Here is a 22,618-nt window from a genome sequence, read left to right on the forward strand (position 1 = left end):
CGGGCGCAACAGCGACAGGGACCCCTTCTTTTATAATCGCCCCTTAAAAAAATTAGAGTCTCCTCGCACGCACGAACCGCTGCTGCTGGCTGGTAAATTTCCTTTAACCGCGCGACAGCGCGCCGCCCGGGTTCCACGAGGTAAATAAAAAGCGCGTCTCTGCCTGTGAGGCTGTGACATGTGGGATCCAAGTCGGTGCGTTCCTAGTACGTGGGGTCGGAGGATCAGAGAGCGCGTAGAGCTACAGACACGGCCACTATTAGGCCAAGGAAGTTTACTGTTTTGCCCTCTCTCATGCCTCTCATCTTTGGTAGTCTCCGTTAAAAGCCTTGATCGATCTTATGCGCCCAAAGGCCAAAGGGCGTGCAAGATGATTTTAGAGCTAGTTCATCGTGCCTCACTAATTCTAGTCACAAAAGCGACATGGTGCGAAAAATGAACCATGATGTTTAATCCTTTTGACTAAAAACGGTTTTTGAGTCGAAACGGTTTTTAAAAAGCCCCACGTTGATCTAAAACATAGTATTCGTAAAAATCTTACGTTGCGATTTGTCGAGATAAGGCATACTAGACTAGATCTACAAGATGGCCAAATTGTCGATAGTTGGATAAACCTTATCTAAATGGTCACTAGAGTCACGACACTTGAGTTGTCGTTGTTGAAGGTGATTACCTATAGAATTACTTCTATTGTCTTCACAAGGGATTCACAAAAATGGAGCCAACAAAGGTTGATCAAAAGAGGTTAACTATAATCGTCAAATTTTGACAACCCTTGAGCTGGTTCGTTACCCCTCAATAATTAATCCCAACAAACATAGCAGTAGAAATAATCGAACCATCGGTTTTGTTAGGGTTGAAACCGCTTATGAAAAACCTCACGTGCAATCTAACATTTATTATTGACCAAACTTTAATACGTAAGAACGCACGTCCATCTAGCTAGCCGTACAAAATTGGACCACCAATTTTATGTTTTGAATTGAACCGTGCTTCGAAATCCATACGTGCAATCTAACATTATTGTTCATTTATTGTTCACCGAATCTTAGTTACCAGCTCTCAATGCGATGTCGTCTAGACTACCTCCAAGAAATGAGGGAAGTGATGACCTTTTGAGAGAGATCTTGACTAGAAGGTCACTCGAGTCACGGCACTCATTATGTCATCATTAGAGGTGGGAATATCCACAACAGTATCTTGTACGTCACCACAAGTGGTGCACAAAGCGGAATCAACTAAGGTTGTTCGAAAGCGGTTTTAACACAATCTGTAACGGTAGAAACCGGAAACATGAAAGCTGGTTCATTATGACTCCTTAAATCCAACCACAGTTGCATCATGGTAGGAAAAAAAATGAACCACAATTTTGGCGATGACATGACCAATCTCTAGCGTCCTACCGGTACAACGGCCGATTGTTGGATGATACCGCATAAGTGTTAGACGAGGGAGTTTTAGAAAGAAAAAAAGCAATGATATGCATTATGTGGGATTTACAATTAATTACTATTGACTTTATCACCACTTCCCCAAATTTTCCCACAACACAAGCATCACAAAGTAATGTCATTGGTTCGTGTTGTTTGTAATCCCAATACCACCAACTCTTTCACGAACTAATGAGCAGTCCAACTATGTAGGACAATATTAAAGAGCCCAACCCAAGCTTTCATTGTGGCCCAAAGACAAAGCAAATAACGACAGATATAAAAGGGGTGTGCTACTGTCTCTGCACTTGCTTGAACAACAAGCATAGGCCCTAGTTGGGTCGTCCTCGACGTTTGAGGTGGTCTGTCGTCCGAACCCGGTTCTGGATACCAAGCCCAACAAAGAAAGTACATCAGCAAAGCCCAGGTGATCCACATGTGCGACGCATCGCCGACAAGGTGGCACCTACGAATGGGCTCCAAAGGCCGGCTCACTGAGTACTCCACAAAGATATGAACTTTCACGTGATGGAATCATTGATGTTGTCATCCAAATTAATAACCCAGTCGAGAAACGATAAAAGTGGAAGGAAATGATGGGTGTGCACCACAGAGATCCTATATGCAAACCATTATTATTGATCCCGAGTTGTTACAGGAGTGCCCTTGCAGATATTTAAAAACCCAAAATGTGAAGTTGGGTGGGCTGTCAGATGATTTCCCAGTTCACTTTGCATTTCTTCAAGGGATTTGTCGGTTCATGACCATAGGAAGGCTCACCATATTTTGTCAACATATTTTAGCATACCTAGTGGATCGAATAGGGATGTAATGTGGTAAAGAGACCACAAAGTCTGAATCAATTTAACATTTTCCACTTCACGTCTACTTTACGGCAATTTTTTGTACTCATGTTGCTTGAAGTTGACCCTATTTCAGTTGCTGATAGATTGTGGCAATAACTTATTGGAAAGAATGCATGAACAATAGGGGCATTGCAGGATATCTTGCAAGTCGGTATATATGACCACGCCGAATAGGAGCCACATGATTTTTTTTCTAGAACTTGATGCACAAGCCCTTGATGCCACGGAATTTTTGTATAATTTGAGTTATGTTTGAATGTCGTCTTATTTGATTGGTGCCACAAAAATAGCGTGCCATCAACATATGCATGGAAATTCTAAAATTAGAGATACATGCGCGAAAACAATGAAGTTTCCTGTTTTGGGTGGCCATATACATAAGTACTTTATTTCTAGAGGGTCGTTCGAGAGCACAAATAATAGTGCATGGAGGAGACGGTTGCAACAAGCATAAACAGGGATAATAAAGTGCAGCGGATCATGTAAACAAAATCGCAAATCTACTTGGAACCAGGATGTCTATGATATATAGTCTCATAGAGAGCACAGATACCTTATTAAAATCTGCGATATATCTCCGTCTAAGGATACACATGCCATGTTAATATTGATCTTAAACGATAAGATCGGGGTGTTAACTTTGATGGAAATTATTCCGATCTAATAAAATACCCCTATTCGTCGGGGGAAAAAGGAGGAGGGGGGGGGTGGGGGGGCGGGGGGGCAGGGGCAAAATAGGCAGAACCGTGTTAACTTTGAGCCTGGCCTGGCCGCAAAGAGCTTGAAGCACGACCACGTGCTGCCTCATGGGTAAGAGCTACGTACGCTACTACCCCTGTGGCCCCACATCCCCAGGCTGTGTGGCTTCACACGCACGCCCACCTCACACAAAAGGACGCGCTCCACCAGCTCTGCTGATTTCACACGGCCAACGGAAGCCAGCGCCTGGCCTTTTCGAAATAGAAAAAGAACACAAGAAGCCAGCGCCGTGCACACAGAACACTTGGTCACTTGGAGCAGAAGTAAAAAAAGAGAGCAGATTTTACCCTCCCGTTTTTACTCCATCGAAGAGGCAACCAATTGGTTTCCTTTTCGGTTACCACCGCTAATCTTTAATCACGCTGCTCATTGACAGATATAGGTTGACGGCACGGCCACGGATGGGAGACGGGACAACGCGGGCAGTAATGGCCCTCAACTCAGTGACAGCAGTAGCCCGCGTCCGTTTTGCTGCAAACCACGCACAGGCTGTTCGTATGCTGGTCAATCTGCTCACGCACAATTTCCAGCTCGCTTCGGTTTCAATTGGATTTATCTCTTGCAAACGTGAGCTTTGTCCGTATATATGCATGCGTCGAATTTGCAAACGCACGGGAAAACGTTGCTGCCTAGAAGAAGACACCGGAGCCACGGATGGACCAGCGGCTTTTGGCAGGACACGCTCGTTCCCTCATATGGGGATTTGAATATTTGGTTTCAAAGTTTTTGGTACGAAATCAAGTTGTGCGAGCAGCCAAATTGCTAGAACGGTCGTGCCGACGTTCTAGCAGGCGCGCAGCGCAGCAGATGGTTCGATGGCTAATGAAAGGCTGACTCCTTCCGTTGAAGGACCAGGAAGGAAAAAACAATCAGATCAAATCACTCGTGCCTACGACCTATCGCTGCGATGCGAGAGGAATATACTGGCCGTGGAAGGGCCGACACCCATCCGACCGTACACGTACCGGGAGGAGGACGATCTTCGGCCGTCCGTGCGCCGTGACACCCACTCCGAGCCTCAGCCGCCGCACGTGCTCATCGTGCTTCCTGCCGCTGTAGGTCATGTGTGCCTGCCTCGGTCGCATCGCACCAACTGGCCCCACACACTGACACCGCTGTGGGTCCGTGGTGAAAAGCGACAACCGGCCGGCCGGAGTAATTGCTGGAGTACTACTACTGCCAGAGCCGTGCCATCGTGATGCGTTCGGAACTTAAAACGACGGCCAGGATCGAATCTTCTTTTTCTTTCTTTCGAGAGAACAGCTGTTGGTACCATTGACAGGGGAAGACGAGCACGTTGCGTGTTTTTGTTTAAGAGCTCCATTGTTCATGGAGTAGTACTCTTCGTGCTGTACTAGTTGACCTGAATTTGGATATAAACATTTGGTGTATAGTATGGCAATTCTATGTAAACAAACGAGAGTCAACTTGGAAATGGTTTAAGTAGACACGCAGAGCTTTCATACAAGTCCGATCACTTTCTTTTTTGCCGAACCACTCGTCCTTGATGTATGTACTTTCGTGAGTCAATGGCTCGATGCTGAACCATTCGATCGTCCTTGATGTGTATTGCAGTATTGTCTTACAGTAGTACATTGTCTAACGCTGAACAGTTCCAGGAAAAAAAAAGTCATCGTTTCAACTGGACCCCGCTTAGTTAATGTCCAGGAACGCACTACGCGCGTCGCCAATCTGTTCTGTGTCACCTTGCTCTGTCTTGGTCAAAAAAAACCTTGCTCTGTTTTGGTCGATTTTGACCCTGTCTCTGAACGGTACTGGCACCAGTAGCCTGTTCCTGTTTATTCATGATTTGGCAGGTGAGAAGCAATCATGCACGAAGCCTTATCTCTTTCGCATTGCCCATCAATGTGTGGGCCGTCGGGTAGTACTGGCGATGGAACTCCGGTAAACTGCGGCTGGTTTCCTTTCTCAAAATTGCTGTACAGTATGAAATTTCCAGAAATTTATGGTTCGTCTCGGTCCCCAACTGTCGACGCCACTTGACCAAAAGCAGAGGATGCAAATCCAAGCTGGCCAGCTGGTCTTTTCTCCCGCTCTATCTATCAATCAGGTAATTCCATTTACGTTTTTCTTTATTGAAAAACGGTAATGTCCTTGGAACAGTCCACTTCCAGTTCACCTGTCCTCTTCGCTGGTGAGGTGCAACAAGTGACGAGTTGCCGTAGTGGGCAATAGCAACGTGGAGGTGGAGAATGGGGAATAATCGAACGATTCCGGGTTACTGGACACAGAAGCTTCCCAGGATGATGAACGCCGAGCTGATTGTTGTTATCACGGGCATAACTTAGCAACTGACTTTCAAAAAGGAAAAAAAAATTGGCAACTAAACAGCATGGACCTGTGTTGTCATTGTGGCATTGCCGCTGCGGAGCTGGAAAACCAGTAGTCCATCAGTCCATGCTCTGAACTGCCCATTTGACGCTTGCGATTTAATCTCTTCACGTTATCAATTACTCGAAGCCAATACTTGTGACGTCAAGAAAGTGCGCAGTGGGTTGGGCCGTTCAGTCTCTGGACCACGACTGAAGTTCACAGTTTCACCGTGTGCTCGCTTTTGGTCTCCTTCTACAAACGAGTTCGGCACGTGCTAACTTTCTGTGACTGACATTTTCCTAAGCAAAACAGATAATGTGATTTTTTTCTAACCCGCAAAAAAAGAAAGATAATGTATTTTTTTATCGGGGGGCGATTGTGATGTTACAACAGAGAAAAAGGGAGATCTTTCGCCAACTGACGCCATACGCACAAGGGCAGCCGAGTGGTTCCGGTGGTGTAGAAAATTACCCGAGGGCCGAGGCTACAAGGTGACAAAGTGACAGCCAGTTATATGGTGGGTTGGTGCGGCGGGGTTGAGGTCATTAGTCATTACGATACTCATTCATGGGGCCCGGGCTAACCTCTCAACTTGGTGGTAGTGATCGACAAAAGAATTCACCGCTATCACCACGTGTGGGAATGGAGCTAAGTTGCTGGTGCTCGAGATGATGAGAGTAGCGGAAGGAATTCACTGGCCAAGTCCAGCGACCACCAGAGCAAGTGGTAAACAAGCGATGGGTCGATCACTTCCAGTTCCACAGTTCGACCGGCTGCCCTCGGTCCCATCTCCAAGACTGGGCTCTCGGGGGTTTTAGCCCCACGAGCACGACCACGCCCACGCGTGCCCACGCGGAGGCGCAGGGTGGACCATGTACTGTACTATCAGTTCCACGATGCGATCGCGATCGCAGGCTCTCGAGCTTTGGTGTCGGCAGGAGATGGTTGCGCGTCTTTCCTCCTCCCCCTTTCTCCAACACGTACACCTGCTGACTGGGAAAGGTTAAACTTTGCGAAAGTTTCACGAGGAAAAAGAGACTGGACTCTGGAGGCAGTAGAACTGTAGAAGTACGGTTGTCTGTACAGAAAAGATGCAAGATATCGGAACTGGCGAGCATATCTACAGGGGAGGTTTTGCCTTGAAATGGAGTAACGCTGCCGATCGGCAGGAGCAAGAATGCCAGGCAACTGTGGCCAGAACACCTTCGATTATTGTTGTCTGCTGTCTGCTGTTCCTTCGTATAATCGTAGAGCAATGTAAGAGAGATCTTGACTACATACCAATCATGCTACACGCTCTGTGGGAGACGTATAGTCATAGTTACGGACTGCCTCCTTGACAATCTATATGTCAATGTCGTAGTATGACATCTTAATCCAAATTGAATCTTTTGCCTCGAAAAAAGTGAATCTCTTGTGACACACTTAAACAACGAAATTTTTACCGGGCAGTGAATTGGTATCCCTTGGTTGACATGGAACTCGAGTACGATGTACTCATGGTTTTTTTTTCAGTACACGTACAAAGACACTCACAAATATACACATACGATTACCTCCATATTTATGCATATCCCCTCTTCTACGTCCCATAGATTTGGTTCACATGTCAAAATGAAGTACTTCCTCCGTCCAACAAAAGATGCTCAAATTTGTCAAAATTTGAATGTATCCACACGTGACTTAGTGTATAGATGCATTCAAATTAAGTCAAAGTTGAGACATACTTTGTTGGACGGAGGACGTACTATTTTTCAAAGGGGAACATACTTCATTTCGCAAAAAAAAACTCTTTTTTTTTTGTAAAAGTAGGATCCGGAAGGATCCAGAGTTTATTTAATAGTAGTAGCACAGTTTACAACCAAACCCACTAAAGATCTAAAGTTACAGACAGGTCTTGAACTTTGCAGAAAAGACCCCAAACATGGATGGAAGAACGCAATCAGGTCCTTCCCCAAACAGCGATCACCTTGCCATCACCGGAGACAACGCCACTTGGGAGGATGAAGCTGCCACGGAAAGCTTCCAGGGCCACCAGTTGGAAGAAGCACTGCCTCCTATACTGTCCCATGGCCAGGAGGAAAAGAAGTGGCCGCCCTTCGGCCTCAAGATGCCACGACACGGTGGGAGTGGGGTGCCGTCTGCCGGCGCCGCAACTCTTCTATGGTAGTCGACGGTGATGTGCTCGACCGCGAGTATCATTGGATGATTAGTTGTTGCATTCTTTGTTAATAGATGCTCGTGCAGATTAATGCATGACCATCTATTTTCTCATTCTTCCCTCGCATGGCCTTACAGTTGGAAACACGTGGTTACTTATCTTCTGGACTTGATTGCCTATATCTAATAATTATGAAATTATAGGTATACAGAGGAAGTCAACTTGGCAAACTACTGCTAAGAGCTGTTGACATACATTATACTTTATGACGATACTGATGATTGGAACAATGTGCCCCTTTCTAACATATACGTTTGTTCATTTTGTGTTCTGATGTTAGTCCTTTCTAACATTGCATTTCAGTTCTTTCTCATACTAATACAATACTCATGCATTGCCACGGACCCCAAACAACTATACTACTCTGTTGTCACTTATTTTGGGACGGAGGGAGTACATGTTTAAAGAGATTGCAGTATAAACATCTTACGTCATATAATTTACATTTGTTGTTGTTTTACTGATTTGTGTCAGATCAAGCTGTTACCCACTAAGTCTTTTGTAGGAGCATATAATTATAATTTACATTTGTTGTTGTTTTACTGATTTGTGTCAGATCAAGCTGTTACCCACTAAGTCTTTTGTAGGAGCATATAATTCGCATTTGTTTCCCATCCTAATGATTTATGTCAAGTCAATAAGTGATGCGGATCAAAGGTGACTGGGTATGACCATCGATTAAGTCTTTTATAGGAGTGAAGCTTGTCGTAGTTAACCTGGTTTATTGCTAATGACACTATGGAGTATTATTGAATGTGCTAATATGCCTGTGATTTTTTGATTTTTTCTGTAACCTCTTATTCACCAAAAGAAGCTAGCACAAATCATTCATGTGAAATTGGGGACCATTCGGGAGCTTGAAGGGTCGCCCTCGTACAACTACACTCCATGATATTGCTGTTATGCACATGACTCGGTGATTTTTCTAGTCTTCATCTGCAAGAAGGCTGCCGGACCTACACCGGTAATTTATGAATGGTAGATTTTTCATCGTTGCTAGGGGGAGATAGAGGCTGACCACTTACCAGTCACATGGTAAAACTATTGCGCGATGAAGCGTTTCTTCGTAACCACTGACCTTTTGCCTGATGTGCTTAAAAACTGAGGCAACTTCTAAAAATCGTGTTACTCACTTCGATCCTAAATTATTGTCAAAATATTACATGTATCTAGACGTTTTTTAAAAATAAATACATTCATATTTGGATAAATTTGAGTAAAAAATTTAGAATTAGAGAGCCAAGAAGTAATGAACAATGGTTTGCCATGACTCTAAGATGAGTCGCCACCAATTGAGGAGCCGGATTTCCCTCGGCGCAACGCCCCAAAACGCTTCCCTGCCTGGGGATAAAAACGCACATGCCGCTTGCCGCCTTCTGGTCCAAAGCGCCCAGCGCAAGCCAAGTGTACCAGCCACAGCCAGCCCAGGTTCTCTGAACAACCGCCCCAGCAGCAGACAGTTGCACGTTACACGGAGCAGCAACCAGAAACCGAGCTGGGCGTGCCAGCCATTGTCAATGGCCAGTTGGCGGGCGATCTGCTCCCTCCGCTCAGGCAGGCGCTGAGATCCTGGGTGGATTTCCCCTTTTTTAAAACCGCCTGGGGTTAGGCAGCTCGGGGAAGTTTGAAAGCATAGGGATTCCGCTTCGCTGTCTGAATCGTGTCCCTGGGTGGTGGGCTGCATGTCTATGTTCAGTGCTCGGATTGGCGCTGGAAGCGGCTTGCGATCTAGTACTGGAGATCTCGTGTTCTCGCCCGGGCATCTCTGATGAATGATGATTAAAGGCGTTGCTTATGAAGGGATTTCTTGGAGGGATGCGAACGTGCCGGGTTTGGGACGACTAATCTGGGGCCGTGTTTACTCGGATCAATAAGAGAGCGTGTGTGGAGTAACGAGTTTAGGTTCATGTACGAGAGGGAGATTTGATCGTTTAAGTTGAAGCGATAGATACTTCAGATTTAAAGATTACATCGAACAGATTTGACCGTGTTTGAGACGTTTCTTTAGATTTTGTGCATGTGGCGTGAGATTTCTGTCGATGCCTCTTTTTTAACGGATCTTCTGTCGATGAAATAAGACGAGGCCTGTCAACGCTTTCAAAGGGCTTCCCTAACTATGGGCCAACAGACTACCTAAAAACTAATGGGCTTATCCAGGACTCGGGTGGGCACGAGACGGCGGTCCAGCTGGGCTAATTTGATCCCCTAAACAAAAGCTAGGCTAATTTGAAATTTGATCACATTTATAGAAACAATATATCAAAATTTATGCTTCCTCCATCCAACAAAGGATGTCTCAAGTTTGACTAAATTTGAATGCATCTGTACACTAAGTCATGTCTAGATACATTCAAATTTTGACAAACTTGAGACATCTTTTGTTGGACGGAGGGAGTAATATAAATTAAGTATGCTATAAAAATATATATCATGACGAATTTCATAAAACAAACTTGAAAGTTTCAATGTTGGCATATTTTTTATAAATTTAGTCGAGCTTTAATAAATTTGGCTTAAGATAAAGTTAGAATATTTAAAAAGGGAGAAAGTAGGAATCTAAATTGCAACATTACTTTTTTCAAAACAACTAAATTGCAACATTTTTTTTAGCGTAACTTCTATTCTGTTCGATCTGTTTCCCTCAAAATAAAAGCTGTGCTCTTGCCCTCTTTGCTCACCTCCCTCTGGCTGGGCCTTGTCCTCCAGTTGGCCTGTCCAGATCTGTTTGTTTGCTGGGCTAGGCCTAGCCGTGAAGAGCAGCGAGCAATCTACCTGGTTCTTGTTTCCAACAGGGCGTAGACTTTGTAGTCCCCCCCTCCCCCCTAAAAAAAAAATGTAGTTCAAAAAAAAAAAACTAGGCATAGACTCGCTGCCGTATCCAAAGCTAAAAATAAAGGAGCTTTCACCACCATTTGTTGAAGTGGTAATGGGCTTTTACCGCTGCAAGTGCTTAGCAAATGGTGGCGAAGTTCGGATAAAGGAGCTTTCGCCACCATTATCTTATCCAAAGCTAAAAATAAAGATCCCGAAGTTCTGGAAGGAATGGCTTGCCCGAAAGTCCTTTTTTTTTGGGGATTCTTTTTTTTTTCGGGGTCCTGAAAGTCCTTTTTGCACAAGACCGCACTTCAGAAGATGTTGTCTGGCTATTGGACTTCAAGTGTGTCATGTATAATTTTCTGGTTAGAATCGAGTCGTGTTAGGTTAGGTGCTTGAAACCTGATCGGGATCCTGTGCCTTGCACCCCTCAATCCACCGTACGTTCCAATCGCACGACTGGCAGCGCATGGCGGAGTCAGGTTGAGTCAGCAGCTACCACGAGCGCCTCAGGGGAAAAATTTCGCGGGTTCTCGGACGGCTCTCCCGCCGGCCGCCGCCGCCGAGGGAAGTAAGGCTGTGAGGGGAGCGAGCTCCGGTGGGATCCTCCGCCCCGCGCCGCCGCTCCGGCAAGCTCCTCCGCCCAGCCGCGCCGGCTGCACCTCTAGCCGCGGGAAAACGGCCCAATCCGTCCACCTGCAGTTCTCCCTCCGGCCCCCGTCCGACGACCCCGTCGTCTGATCCCTCAACACGGTGGCGTACTTGCCGCTGGTAGGTGTCCACGAGCTCGGCAACGATATGGACACAATCCAATTTTATCTGGCGGACACACAATCTCGGCAACGATATGGACACAGTCCAACGAGAGGACGAGTCGAGGGGCGGGAGAGGCGGTGGAGGAGAGCACGCCGTCGTGGAGAGCGAACCACCTCCCGCGACCGTGCGCCCCGTCAGCGCCTCGGCAGTCCCAGTCGGTGCCCGTCTGGACCATCGCAGCCCGGCGGTGCCAGCCATCGATTGGGAAGGGGAAGGGTGGCGGATTTCTGCGTCGATTAGCGACAATAGTCCCACCTCGGAAGTTCACAGATTCGTTGACCGGTTTAAAAGACATGATTCGTTTGCTTGCTTCGCCAAGCTCTGGCGAGCGGTTCCTAATACAAGAGATACTGGGCCCCGGTCGTGTGGGCCCGTAACCCAATTACTCACGTGCCGTTGTGTGTAATTGCTGGGTCCTGGTCGTGTGTGGGCCCGTAACCCAATTACACACGATATACTCACGCATTGTCGTGTGCGAACAAAACACTCTATTTTCTCTAGGTTATGTATATTTGCGTAATCGAAAAGAGAAGAGAGTACTCTCTCCATTTCATAATTTTTGTTGAAATATTACATATATATAGACACTTTTTGGGAATATAAACATCCATTTTTGGGCAAATTTGAGACAAGAATTATGGAACGGAGGGAGTACTTGTTAGTGTTTAGAGTAATTACCATAAAAAAAATGTATGAAACCTACGTATGAAATTGTTAAATGTAAGAAATGTAAATTTATTAACCCACTATCGATCAATATGAATTTCCAGAGTTATGTTTTGGTGATGTTGTGTTTAAGATTTTATTGTTAGCAATAGTAGCATTATTATCTATTGTTGTTGTGTGGGAAAATAGTACTCCCTTCGTTCCAAATTAACCGACTCTTATACAAATCCACGTCAGTTAATTCAGGACGGAGGGAGTATAAGCCACAAATTTCATGTTTATGATTTTCGGACAATCCCAACACTACTAGATGTATGCATATGAACTTTGTGGTTTATCTATTACCGTGCTGACTGGTTCAAGTCATAACGGTTGGATTTGTGGCTCTTATAAAAGGGGTCTTTTTCTCCAATACGATGTATTTGTTAATGCTTAGAATAATCATTGAAAAAAATGTATAAATGGAAAAAAAAATATGAAACATATGTGGAAAATTGTAAAATCTAAAAATGTAAATCTAGTGGAATTAACCTATTAATATGAATTTCCAAAGTTATGAATAAGCGAAGCACCCGCCATATGATGATAAGAAGCACAAAGGCTATCACGAAGTAAAGTACTCGAGTAAACACAAGTGAAAGAAATAAAGTTACAATTAACCCAAGCACGCGGATATATCCCGATGTTCAACTTACGAAATTGACTACTTTGTATGTTCAGTTATCCAGTGTTTCCCCGGATTGTACTTTACGATGGAGTTTTGCATGCTGCGGCCAAGGTTAAGCATATTGGCCTTCAAAAGAATTAAGCAGATATACACTTCATGTTTGATTTCAGACAACTTATACCGAATTAAGCAGATATGCACTTGAACTGAATCTTGACAGCATATATTCACTTCAAAAGAATTTTGACAGCATATATACAATTCTCACAAGTTACGACTCCAAGTTTACATCCATGATTATTTGAGGCTCTGTCACAAAATGGATTCCTATGAGTTCACTTCTCACAAATTATCACAATCATCACACAAAACAAAGGAATCTGAGTCTATATGTCAGAAATTAACACAAACATAGCATGTTATGTACAAGTAAAAGATGAGTCTATATCTCAGAATCTGAGTCCATATTTGCTCCGTTAGAGATTTTTGCCATCCTTCTCCACTCAAATACTGTCAAATTGCACAACACATCACCCGATACTGTCAATTAGGACAACACGTACACCATTCAATTGCACAACACATTACAAAAATCAGCAAGAGTCCTACGGCAGAGAGCGGCATGGTACTCGCTGGTTGTGGCTACCGTAAGGCTGCGTCGAGGAAGGATCGCAAACTCGCTGGGAGAGCGAATGGAGGCTGTCGGAGCGGCGGCACGGGTGGAGGAAGCCGTGGGACTAGGGGCGGACGGTCCTGCCCAGAGGAGGTCGAGGCAGGGTCGGAGAAGACGGGAGGAGCTGGGAGAGGCTGGGCGGAGGAGGCCGTCTGGTCAGGGGCGGAGGAGACAGGTGCGGCCGGTGGAGCTTTTGCTCTGCTCTCGTCCCGTGGCGGTGGCGGCGACTTGCAGTTTCGCACTGGATGCCCGCGAAGATTTCTTTCCGGTTATTATTTCCTCAGTTCGGCTCGTCTAGGCTGGTACCGATTACTTCATGGGCTGCTAGCCGTCGGATTCAATTTGACGGTGGATGAAAGGGCGCAGGGCACGCCGTGCCTTTACTATGGCAAGGCACCGGATCTCGTTCCGTTCGGGCTACTGTTTACTGTCAGGCTGTTGTTGCCAACAACTGTTATTTTTTCGTTCGCGGTCCGAGACCTTATACTGGCCACTGATTGTTCGAGTGTAGGAATCCGGAGGAAGTAACAGCGCGTGCTTACATGATGATTGTCAATGGTATTAAGGAGAAGAGTGCCACTTTTGACTATATGCAATAAATTGTATATGAAAGTAGGGATTCGAATGGGATGCCCATTCCATTGCTAAGCATGCCCGTAATTTGGAGCTGGGCCGGCATATTTGGCTGACCATACCTTCCAACTTTTGTTGACAATGCATTTGTTACTGTTTAATGTGTTCATCGTCCTAGAGCAATGGAGTAGCTAATGAATACGCGAAGCATTGTACTGTAAGATCCTAGGTTTGGAAATGTGTGGGCTACTTCACCGATCCTTTACTGTACTTTCTATGCTTCGTGATTTAACCATCATATAATAAAGATCACCTGAGTACGAGAGGAGAGAATGAAGAGCACGACCCAAACTCAAATTAGAGCCACCTGCCATCGAGCCCATGCCAGGCGCGGCCAAAACCCCTATGCGGCGCGTCCTGTTGCCTTTGTCATGGCACCTCACACATGCAGTGGCACACCGCCGCAACTCTTACTAACTCCACTGCACTTAGCTACTCCAGCTAGCAAGCAGAGACCGGGGTGGTCGCTCACATGTAGCCCGGTGGGCGACGCAGCAACCACCGGGCGCCTCATTTGCTGCTGCAGCTCGAACGTCCCCATCCATCACTCGCCACCGGACGGTTTGGCCGGCGACAGCATATGGTGTGGGGCAGGAGCTACGCACGACAGAGCGATCTAATTCTAACGGCGGACGATGCATTTGTATCCCCTCCCGAGGGACGGATGCTGAAATTGAATCCACTTTTTATGACTCGCGGAGGTAGCGCGTGTGTGTTACATGTACAGTTGGGGGGGGGGGGGGGGGGTACCATCTTTACATGCGTGCGTGCTTGCTGCCGTGCCGTGTGGACTTGGACGTTTATGTCGTTAATAGCAGCAGCAACAGCAGCGTGAAGAGCGGGGCGCAGTACGGGAGGTGCACGAGGAGGAGTAGATGAGGCCCTCGGTTCCGGTGCGTCACCGGGCCGCCGTTCGCGGCTGCCGTTGCTGGGATGGTCGCCGGCGTGCCGTTCCCTGCCGGGAGTTCAGACTTCGTTAGCACAAAGAAAAGATCAATGTGTGCCAAAAAAGAAACGCGATTTGATCAAAACAGGTTGCAATTTTGGTTCCTCTGTTGCTTCAAATACTCAACAATTCACTTAAGCTACACTGAAAATGGCATTGCTTCCCGTCAAAAAGGAAAAAGGAAATGGCCTTGCTTGGTTCCGATCAGTTGACAGTTAACTTGGGAATTCAGAACGTAGAAGCAGGCAAGCAACAATTGACAGTTAGCCAGTATATGAGTTCTTTTTTTTTTGTGAAATCTCCCAACGGAGAATATATTAGTTGTGACCAGAGTTACAAACTAGATCATGGGCAGAAACACCCACGGGAACATTCCCAACAATAAACTCATTACATGGAGCCGAAAGGCCAAGCCGGGCAAGATTATGAGCAAGAGAGTTCGCCTGTCGTCTAACATGGAGAATCTTTGACTCGGGGAAAACAGTCAGCAGCGCTTGCACATCCTTGATGAGTTCTGAACATGTGCCACTGATTCATATGGTACTTTGGCAAAATAACGTTGCAAATGACATACTTCTAACATTCAGTCGACATTATTCTACGCCGGGAGGCCACATTGCAGGACAAAAGAAACAATCTTAAATTAACGAAGCGTTTATGGCACGCGGGCAGAGCATATACTGTCGTTTCGTACCTGGGTCTGCGGGCCCGGCGGCGCCCGGCGGCTCGACGACGGGCAGGCCGAGCGCGGCGCAGAGCCTGGGCGGCGGCGCGTCGACGCGGCAGATGGTGGGCAGCGCGAGCGCGCGCACGGCGTCGACGCGGACCCCGGAGGCGCCGTACCCGCCCACGAGCCCGCACAGGCAGGCGGCCTCGCCGTCCACGACGCCGGACAGCGCGCCGCAGCAGCCCTTCTCCGGCCGCGTCAGCGCGCTCCCGGATTCCACGTACGTCAGGCACGAGGACAGGTTCAGCAGCGCGCTCGTGCAGTCCAGGTCCAGCGCCCCCCAGCTGGGCGCCGGAGCCGGAGACAGAGAGGGAGCTAGCGCCTTCGCCGTGGCCCGAGGTTGCAGCGGCGAGACCGCCGCGAGGAGCGCGAGCGCGAGGACTGCGGCCACGGGCGGCATCATAGCCACCGCCGGCCACGGGGTGGCTGCGCCTGCTTGCTCTCTGCCTCTCTGGACTGTGTCGGCCGTGCTTTGTTTGACATGTGGAGATGGGGAGCGCAGTGTGTGTCTCTTTGTTTTGTGTCTGCTGTATGCGTAGGCTGAGTAATGTGATGGAGTGTTGTATTCTACACTTGTATCACTCGTATAGTGTAGTAGGCCAGTAGCGGTAGTGAATACTGAACTGGTGGCCTCTGTGTTTGTGTGTGGAGTGTGGACATCGCTAATTCTAGGGTTGCCTGTTCATGGTCTCCTTCGTTTGTTGGGTCTTCTGTTGGCTCAGGCAAGTTGAAACTCAGGAGTCAAAAGATAACTGTGCTACTGCTTATCTCCATCAGTCTACTGCGTTGGGGCCTTTACTTGCCATAGAAATCGCAAAGTATTGCATAGCCTAATTCCGACTGCTGAAATTACTCCATGGTATCCTTTTAGTGCTACTCTTTTTGTATTGTAGGGTTTTCAAATTCTCAAAGATTCTAATTCTAAGGAAAAAAAAATCTTCTAAAAGAGCACTATTGATCATTGGATGGGTTTGGCAAAATCCTATGAAATCTATTCCTTTGGTCTTAATTCTATAAACCTCATTCCTTTTTTCCTTTAATCACTATAAAATCTTATGTTCTTTCCTGTGCACCATCAAGACACCACTTCCAAAATTCATGTCTTCAAATCCTACAGGAATTTCATGTGTTTTCAATCCTGTACAAATTCAATGTACATGGCATTCCAATCAGTTTTTCCCATTCCTACATTGCTATCCAAGGTACTAATTCTTGACTCAAATTTGTCCAAATATGGACGGATGTATAGATACGTTTAATATTTCGACAACAATTTAGGATCAGAGGGAGTAGATAGTAAAACATCGTCACAAGTAATAAGATCCAAATACAAAAATAAAAGCAAACCGGGAAAAATGTTTTAAAAAATACGTTAATTCACCAATCATAAGGGCAGACATCCTTGCTCCAAGACGTGACTGAGGAACCACGGCCAACCGGCCAGGTGCCCGGGTGGACTGAACCAGTAAACTACTTCGTAAGTTACAATGGCAGTTCTCACATTTCTTTGCCCCCTCCTAAAAGAGGGGAAATAATGACACATTGTATGAACAAACAGAGATAAGTTGCACATAATCTAAAGATTACTTGGACGTAAAGGACAAAAGCTACCTTCAGGCCTCGGGGACTTGAAGAATCAAAATCAGTCAGGCAATGAAAGACGATCAAAGACACAAATAATCGTAAGTGACTAGGATACATGTAACATACTAATGGACAAGAGAACAGCTAAGGATTGCAAGTGAACATTGAATGTATCTCGTGCAGATTGTGGACAATGTGCACAGAAAAACCTTATGCTGGAAACATAGAGGTAAAAATTTCCAGCAGCCGAGAGAACATTATTACAACAACGTTCAGTTTTCTTTCATCTAAGATAAAGAATCACGGACGCCAAATGTCCATGTTATCTCAAGCAGCTGAAATGAGACAACCGCTAGTACACCGAAGAGGAAACTATGTAAAGTACCAATTGCCAGTCCCTATGTTTCCCCAGTGCACAGAGGGAAAGAACCTCATCACTTGAAACCGAGACTGCACGGTAAACCTCCACTTACAACAAACTGAAGAAGCATCAGTCGTCCTTACGGTAATTGCTTTGAGCAGATTTACTCCCCTACGGTCAATCCAAAACCAAACTTGTAGTTCTTCTTTGAATGGTCAATCTGTCTCATAGAACAAAGTTAAAAATATAATAATCCAAAAATATTGAAGGCACTCATTTCTTGTTCAAACAAATAAGCATCCTGGGGAGATTTTTTTAAATATTGAAACGTCATACTAGAACTCGAACCTCTGCAGAAAGAAGAAAGTTGACACCCATGTTCAGTCTCTCCTCCAAGTATGCAGCAACGACACCATTTGAATCAATTTTGCCCCTTAGACGGCACTGTTAACAGAATTCATTAATTAACAAACTGAAGCAACCAAAATCATTTTGAAAACAAGGGAAAACATGGGTGAAAGTGAATTGGCATTTGGCAGAAACAGGCCCATAATAGAGGAACAAAACTTGGAATAGCTAAATAAATGTTAACTTGGAAAAATAAAACTTGGAATGGCTACACGATACAAAATGTCAAAATTGTTGCATGGATACTGACCTGCCTAAGCATATAGTCATAACCAACACTAGAAGTCACATCTCTCGACATGTGGTTATACATGAAGTCAGAAGCAAGAGACACCTGCACAATGACGCAAATAGAAGCTGGGATCAGTTAACAGAGCACCTGAAATATTTGTGTCAAGAATATTCGAGTCTAACCTTTTCGGAAACTTTCTGGACATAACTTAAGGCAACTATGCCAGTGCTAGCGACCTGTAGAGTACCCACCTGCAATGGTCATAAAAAATAATGCTCAGCCTGCTGTCTTGTAGTTTCACTTGCTATCTATCAGCTTTATTTGTAGCAGATTATTTTTCTATACACAAGTGGATATTTAAACCATGCAAGTACTCTACGTGGCGGCTTTATATAGTGATGGATTAAAGGAAATGAACCACTTCTTATCTCTTATTTCTTCAGTAAAACGAGGGAATTCAAAGGTGGCATCTGGGAGCACCTACCCCTGACTATAAATGAACAATTTTCCGTGTCAAAAATAACGATAACACATATCAATGTTTGAGTCTTCTAAGTGCATGTAACCTATCATAAAAAATGTTTAAGTTTTGCGCCCTGTGCAAAAAAACTATTTTAGTAATGAAAGGTATGGCTTCGTAACACTGAAGTTTGTTTGTTTTGGTCCAGGACACAAAAAATTGCTCCTTTTAGACACGAAAATTTACAGGTATGTTGAAGACTCGAACAGTTACAGGCATCATTGTTTTCAGAATGAGTTTTTTACTGTTCATCTCAGGTGCAGGAGCCAAAACACCTTCATTTAATGTGCATGCACATTGTTTACAGCTTAAAGTAGCTTCTCTTTCTATGTATTGGCTTGCGTTTTCACACTAGATTAATTCTCCACGCAATATGACTGGATATTTAAGCCATGCAAGCAAAGCGCAATCAAGTGCGTAACGATGAACAATGGTGCCTTTTTATAGTGATTGATTGAAGGAAATGACCCACTTCCAATCTCTAATTTCTTCAGAAGATGAGGGAGGGAGCAATTTCCAAAATAAGTATGTGCCTTACGTAGATAGCCTATATATTAATTTCCCTAAAAGCTACTCCCTCTGAACTAAAACCACGACAAGAATTTAGGATTGGAGGGAGTAGATTATTAAACAACAATGCAACATGTAAATCTTTACTACCCAATTTAAACCTAAATACCATAAGCAAATGGACGACAGAAGTTCAACCTATGCCATTCAAACAAAAATAGACCAAACAAGTTCCTTACCATTTTATCTGTACTGTAACGAGAATTAAAACCAATCCCTGACTTCCTCTGCTGACCGAGCCAGAATATCTCAGTTCCCATCGACAAATTTGGCGTAACACTCTGGAACACAAAATTATTGTTAACTCATTGTCAATACAAGAGTAAGAACAATTTATCTCCATAACAATGTCACTACAAAATATTTAGTCATCAACATGTGAGTGTCCATAAGTGTATCAAGGTTATTTAATAATTTATATAAATGCTAGCGATTTAGCAAAGGTCAGATCAATTCTATGCGTGATATGTTGTGTATTTGAAAATTGTAAACTTCATTGCTAGAACTATTATTGAATATTTCCAACAAAAAAGGCAAATGCACAAATCTTACAGTGTCCACACAATTTCTTATATTTGATAACAAACTTAATCAGGGATATTATGAAGTCTGATCAACAAGTACAATCCGTTTTGTGTCTAAGTGTAAAGCAGCCAGCTCAAGGTTAAAAAAAACGAAAGTGCAAAATCCACTATTTCTAAGCACAACCAAAACATCAACCAGAGAACACATGGTCCTGGAATAAGATGGGAGTATAAAAGAAGCTCAACAGACAGAAAAGAGCAAAAAAAAAATGGATGTAAACACATGAGCTGAACTTGCTGAACTTCAGAATTTTCAACAATCAAGAAACAAATGGACAACTAGGGCAAAGCTTAAATATACAGATTATTTTTGTTCCCTTAGCTGATGAAGATGCAGTCTGACATTGTAAGTCAAATAACAAGAATAAAGAGCTTTACCTGAATGTAGTTTGCGCCATAGAACGCATTGTTTCCAATTTGAAATTGTGCTCGATAGTCTTTGCCCTACACAAATGTGTAAAATGTAACAGAAGTAGATGTTAGGATGGATGCACACAATAAGGTAGATTTTGAATAAAGCATGCTGATAAATAACTCAACATTCCTTTTAAAAAATAACTCAATGTTGCTTAAAGAAGCATTGCCACAAATACTGACCTTGTAATCAAAGTTGAACATCCCTTGGGAATAATGTGGCTCATTGGTAAGCTGGAAAACAGGAAACCATCAGCCATCGTAAAGTGTAAACAAACAGTCATCAAATTAACTACCTGTGCGTTTATTTTCAGCGCGAGATTTTCTGTCAGATCACATTTCACACGAGCATTTAGCCTTCCATCAGTCATCAACCTTCCAATAAGCATAAGCTACAAAAAAGTCCATGCACAATCAAAAATCAAGTTTACAAATACAACATGCCGTAAATTGTCATGGCACATAGAATGCAAAGAGAACAAACCTTTGGATCTAGAAAATTGGCACCGAATTCATACTGTGATGTTGGGACTTTGATAACATCAGCTGACTGAGATGGAACTTCCAAGGAACCCATAAGAACACTGTTGAAGTTGACAGTATACATCATAAATAAGAAAGAAAGAAAAGGAATAACCAATATTTTGCATTTTTCTCACCTGTGGCTAAGCGCAAACTTATTAGTTAACATTTTTGTGAAGTCAAATCTCAATCCTTCAAAAAGTTCAGGCTTCAAAGACACTGCAAATGAGCATGTCAGTAGAGCACATGAAAGAAAGCCCAAGTGATAACTGCGCATACACAGTAGCAGACAGCCGAATGTGCGCACCAAAGCAAAGTCAATTGCATTTCCTCGCAATATGTAGAATGTAAAGTCATATAGACATATTTCAAGTGATTAGCAAGGTGTGACTGAAGCTGGGAAAGGCATCTCATGAGACTGAACTAGTAAGGTAAGCTAAACAAATTAAAAATGTTAAACCTTAGAAGGCAGCAATCCATGATAGTTTTGCCGCAATAGCAAGTTCAATATTGCAGATAGAAGAATTTTTTGGTTGTTCTTCATTGTGTAGATGCAAGAATTCATTGTTAACAAACCAGATATACTCTATAACATTTTAGATGGCCTGCAGTCTGTATTCTCAAACTTTAACTGGCAATGTATACAATATTATTTATATGGGTAGCTGAAAACAGTATCATTACACTTGCCATGCAAATATTTCACAATCTAACAATTTAAAGTTATTTGCTAACACATATAACATAAAAACAAAGTTGCTTGTTGGAGACCATGTACATGTCCAAAACATCAGAGATATTGGAGTATTTCCACCTCATGGTAATATCCTATTCATCATCACCATGCCAGAAAAGCTTAAGGCATCTCGAAATTGGGTATAGGTTAACCACCATCAGACCCCTTTCTTAGGCTAGATCATATCTCGCATATGTCAACATGCATTTGTTACTTTGCTAGGGATCCCTCTGGAGCAGCAGTGGTATACTTGGGGTAAGATATGGAGATTGGAGAACATTGTCATGCTACTTCTATACAACTGCTGCATTACAGTAGTGCTTCCGTCGGTGCTCTCCTGGGAAAAGTTCCAACAAATCTCAGATGGAATAAACTTCACTAGCTTTTGATCTCGACAGCACACTATCGAAACGATTATAGCACGTAGAGCAACCGCGTCGCTACTAAGGAGCCGATTATAGCACGAATTCATCACCGAACACAGGATCTCAGACAGCAATGCTGCAGCAATTCACACACAATAACTGTTAAAGACTTAAAAAGTGGAGAGGCAAGGGGACGGACTGAGGGCTTCGCGCTGGATCTCCTCGTAGGGCACGGGGCAGGGAAGGTTGAGGTAGTCAACCTTCTCCTCCTCCTTCTTCTCATCCCCGTCCGGCTTGGGCGGGAGGATGCCGGCGAGCCCGGGCCCATACGGCGAGGCGGCACCGTGGGGCTGCGCGGGAGGAGGAGGCGGCGGCGCTGCGGCGGAGGCGGCGGATCCCATGGCGGCGGAACCCTAGGTTAGGGTTCTGTGTGGGCTTTGGCCTTTTCTGGGGGGTTCTCGTCTTCCACCACGCGAAGCAGAGGAGGTGGATTTGTTGGGACTGTTCCAGACTTTCGGCCGCAGTTCAGATCGGCCTCCTGCAGTCCTATGCTGTGCTGGTCGCATTTGCCGTCCTACACCGGGCGGAAAACCGAGCCTAAAACCAAATCCAACTAAATTACCGTACCCTCTCTGTTCCAAACAAAAACTAGTCGAGTGAGTACCAATATTGGTTAAGCTCTTTTTTTCTCCTGTTTTTTTCTGAAAGGTGTGTATTAATTATCAAATTGTTTTCAGTGGCGAAGCTAGAGCAGAATTTTAATGGATTCG

At 44.6% G+C, this 22,618-nt stretch overlaps 2 protein-coding genes across 2 annotated transcripts; both read right to left on the reverse strand.

The window, feature by feature from the left end:
- Positions 1-14,613: 14,613 nt before the first annotated feature.
- Positions 14,614-16,357, reverse strand: LOC100844234 (xylogen-like protein 11). Its single transcript, XM_024457000.1, has 2 exons — positions 15,520-16,357; positions 14,614-14,834 (listed from the first exon to the last, which is right to left on the reverse strand). The coding sequence occupies exons 1-2, from the start codon at positions 15,953-15,955 to the stop codon at positions 14,680-14,682; spliced, it is 591 nt and encodes a 196-aa protein (XP_024312768.1). The 5' UTR covers positions 15,956-16,357; the 3' UTR covers positions 14,614-14,679.
- An 861-nt stretch (positions 16,358-17,218) lies between these two features.
- LOC100839741 (mitochondrial import receptor subunit TOM40-1) lies at positions 17,219-22,391 on the reverse strand. The gene is made up of 11 exons (XM_003557965.4): positions 22,048-22,391; positions 20,885-20,966; positions 20,710-20,809; positions 20,522-20,617; positions 20,409-20,459; positions 20,190-20,255; positions 19,407-19,508; positions 18,320-18,388; positions 18,156-18,239; positions 17,846-17,941; positions 17,219-17,717 (listed from the first exon to the last, which is right to left on the reverse strand). The coding sequence occupies exons 1-11, from the start codon at positions 22,247-22,249 to the stop codon at positions 17,661-17,663; spliced, it is 1,005 nt and encodes a 334-aa protein (XP_003558013.1). The 5' UTR covers positions 22,250-22,391; the 3' UTR covers positions 17,219-17,660.
- Between the last annotated feature and the right edge of the window lie 227 nt (positions 22,392-22,618).

Source organism: Brachypodium distachyon, chromosome 1 (assembly GCF_000005505.3).
Source record: "Brachypodium distachyon strain Bd21 chromosome 1, Brachypodium_distachyon_v3.0, whole genome shotgun sequence".
Lineage (NCBI taxonomy): Eukaryota > Viridiplantae > Streptophyta > Magnoliopsida > Poales > Poaceae > Brachypodium > Brachypodium distachyon.

Bases quoted from the DNA above. Each gene is read 5' to 3' on its own strand.
- LOC100844234 (XM_024457000.1), bottom strand. From the start codon at position 15,955: ATGATGCCGCCCGTGGCCGCAGTCCTCGCGCTCGCGCTCCTCGCGGCG. The intron at 14,835-15,519 runs GTACGAAACGAC...AACTCCCGGCAG, and splicing joins CGCCGGGCCCGCAGACCCAG to GGAACGGCACGCCGGCGACC.
- LOC100839741 (XM_003557965.4), bottom strand. From the start codon at position 22,249: ATGGGATCCGCCGCCTCCGCCGCAGCGCCGCCGCCTCCTCCTCCCGCG. The intron at 20,256-20,408 runs GTCAGTATTTGT...ACATTTGTGTAG, and splicing joins TGTTCAACTTTGATTACAAG to GGCAAAGACTATCGAGCACA. The intron at 18,240-18,319 runs GTTAGACTCGAA...GTCATTGTGCAG, and splicing joins TCCAGAAAGTTTCCGAAAAG to GTGTCTCTTGCTTCTGACTT.